General features: G+C 47.0%; 1 protein-coding gene across 1 annotated transcript; it reads right to left on the bottom strand.

Moving 5' to 3' along the window:
• Nucleotides 1-809: 809 nt before the first annotated feature.
• Nucleotides 810-1,851, bottom strand: LOC105554399 (olfactory receptor 2B11). Its single transcript, XM_012000860.1, has one exon. It carries the CDS (start codon nt 1,831-1,833, stop codon nt 877-879), a length of 957 nt encoding a protein of 318 aa, XP_011856250.1. The 5' UTR covers nt 1,834-1,851; the 3' UTR covers nt 810-876.
• Between the last annotated feature and the right edge of the window lie 994 nt (nt 1,852-2,845).

Here is a 2,845-nt window from a genome sequence, read left to right as displayed (position 1 = left end):
TGATTCACCCGCCTTGGCCTCCCAAAGTGCTGGGATTATAGGCATGAGCCACTGCACCCAGCCTATCTCACATTTTCTTTATTCACTAGTTGACTGATGGGCATTTGGGCTGGTTCCGTATTTTTCCAATTGCAAATTGTGCTGCTATAAACACGCATGAGCAAGTAACTTTTTCATATGATGACTTATTTTCCTCTGGGTAGGTGCCTAGTAGTGGGATTGCTGGATCAAATGGTAGATCTACTTTTAGTTCTTTAAGGAATCTTCACACTGTTTTCCATAGTGGTTCTACTAGTTTTTGTACTAGTTTACATTTCATGGAAAGACTTTCTATAGAAGAAAATGTAAACTACAGAGAAAAAAAAAATCCAAAATCACAGGAAAGAGATAGCAATCTACTTAATTCCTGGAATTGTTTGAAAAAGTCATGTAAAATTTGTGGAGATTTAAGTATATGGAGAACAACACATATTCATAAGTAAAACACATAAGTAAACACATAAGTAAAATAAGATTGTATTTCAGCTTCATCTTGTGTATACTTAGGAGTAATAGAAGACACAAATGGGGAAAGAATAAAAGAAATACAGGAAGAGGAAAAGAGAGAAGAATCAGGAAATTGGAAGTTAAATAATTCCACACATACTTATTGAAGTCTATTTAAACAATGCTTAAAAACATATGGCCTCTTAGAATTACACTTTTAAAATGAACTTTGTCGCTATGGGATTTGGGGTATTATGACAGGAAGTGAGATGTTTGAAGACAGAGTTTTTGAGCTCTCTGGGTATTAACTCCTTAAGTGAAAGATGCTCTGAGTGCACAATAGACTTGTGCAGTGCTCTTTAATTGATGGAGATGCTACATCTCACGTCCTCATCGTCCACAGAGCCTCCAGATCCTGGCCAGGAGTCTCCTCAGAGCCCCTTTCACATCTTTATTTCTCAGGGTGTAGATGAAGGGATTGAGAGTGGGGGTGATTATGGAATAGAAGAGAGAAATAAATTTGCCCTGCTCTTGGGAGTAGCTGGAAGGGGGCTGAAGATACATGTAAATGGCAGGTAGGTAGAAGAGGGAGACGACCATCAGGTGGGAGGAACACGTCCCAAAGGCCTTGTGTCGTCCCTTGGAGGATTGGATCCTGAGCACTGCGCGGGCAATAAAGCCATAGGAGAGAAGGATGAGAGCCAGGGGCACCAACACGAAGAAGGCCACCAGCACAGCCAGCGTGGCATCATTCACAGCTGTGTCGGCACACGACAGCTTGATCATGGCCGGCACCTCGCAGAAAAAGTTGTTTAGCACCTGCCGCCCACAGAATGGCAATTGCACAGTCAGGACCACCTGCACGAAGGAGTTGCCGAAGCCACTGAGCCAGGCCAGAGCCACGAGCTGCTGACAGAGAGTACGGTGCATGAGAATGGCGTAGTGCAGGGGCTCGCAGATGGCCACGTAGCGGTCCAGGGCCATGGCGGCCAGGAGGATGCACTCCGTGCATCCCAGCCAGTGGAAGACTGCATACTGCACAGTGCAGCCTCCGTAGCTGATGGTCTTCTGGGAACTGCCCATGTTGACCAGCATCTGAGGGACCGTAGTGGTGGTGTAGCAGAGGTCCAGGAAGGACAGGTGGCTGAGGAAGGTGTACATGGGACTGTGGAGTTGAGGATCCAGCTGGGATGCCAGGATGATGGCGACGTTCCCCAACATGGCCAGCACGTAGGACAGCAGGAGGACCACAAAGAGAGGGAGTTCCAGCCATGGCCTGTCAGACACACCCAGAAGGATGAAGGCTTTAGGGGGGTCCCCTGAGAAGCTCTGGTTGTCACTTTTCATGTTGTGGTATTTTCTGGCACCTGTGACTAATTGAGAAAATCCGAATGAATAATACCTGAGAAGAGGAACTGATCGCTTTCCTCCGTCTTGCATCCACTCTTCCTTCCCCAGGTGATAGCCTGTTTGATTCTCCTTACCTCTGTGGAGACGCTGGGATGTGGAGGGATCAGAACAAAGCGCCCCAGCAGCAGCCTGTGTGTCGTTGCTCTCCTTCCTACTCAGTGGCCTCAACTAAAGCCATTTAATCTCCCTGAACTTCTGCATCTGTGAAATGGGGAGAAATACCTGCTTCAACTGCCAAGACTTGGGGACGATAGAGACATTAAGTATGTGAGAAGAATACCTCATGAATGACAGTTGTGTTCCAGGTAGAGTGAAGCCTGCCACAGCTCCTATCACCGTCAGAATGTTTGATTTCTGTCTACATCCACATTGACAGGGAATTGTCCACCTTTTTAGGCTTTCCCATTTTGGGAGGTAGTGGTAGGAGGCAGGTGGGTGGTGACATAAAGCAAGCAGAAGGGCTTTGTGAGCAGCTGGGGGCTGTATTGATAGAACCACCCCCCATCACCTGCTCACGCTTGCATCTGGCTCCCCGATTCATGCTGATCTCTGCTTTCAAGACCGCTCACACACAGGCAGCCCTGTCACTCACACTGGTGGTAAAAGCAGCACAGTTCTAGGTCCTGTGAGTCTCTGGAGTGGAAAAGCCAAGTCATATGTTACTTCAGCCCCTGAATAGGTCATGGTAGTTAATGAGACCCCAGAGCATGGAATTTTGAGCACAGGGAGAAAGCTCTAGATTGGCATGAGAAAGGTAGTCCCTGGAACTGTCTACGGAAAGATCAGACTGCCCTCTATGGCTAGGTTTTATCTGATGGCTTGAGTGACATTCCAATTTCCTGCACAATTTCTTTGCCAAGCAGCTGTCACCACTCAGTGATAGAAAACAGCCAATTTGATTTCTGAAACCATTGCTGTTAGGAAGCAACTGGGTTGCCACCTGCTGATT

Source organism: Mandrillus leucophaeus, unplaced genomic scaffold (assembly GCF_000951045.1).
Source record: "Mandrillus leucophaeus isolate KB7577 unplaced genomic scaffold, Mleu.le_1.0 Scaffold1170, whole genome shotgun sequence".
Taxonomy (NCBI): Eukaryota; Metazoa; Chordata; class Mammalia; order Primates; family Cercopithecidae; genus Mandrillus; species Mandrillus leucophaeus.
The sequence above is the reverse complement of the archived record's forward strand: the minus strand, read 5'-3'. Positions and strand labels throughout refer to the sequence as shown.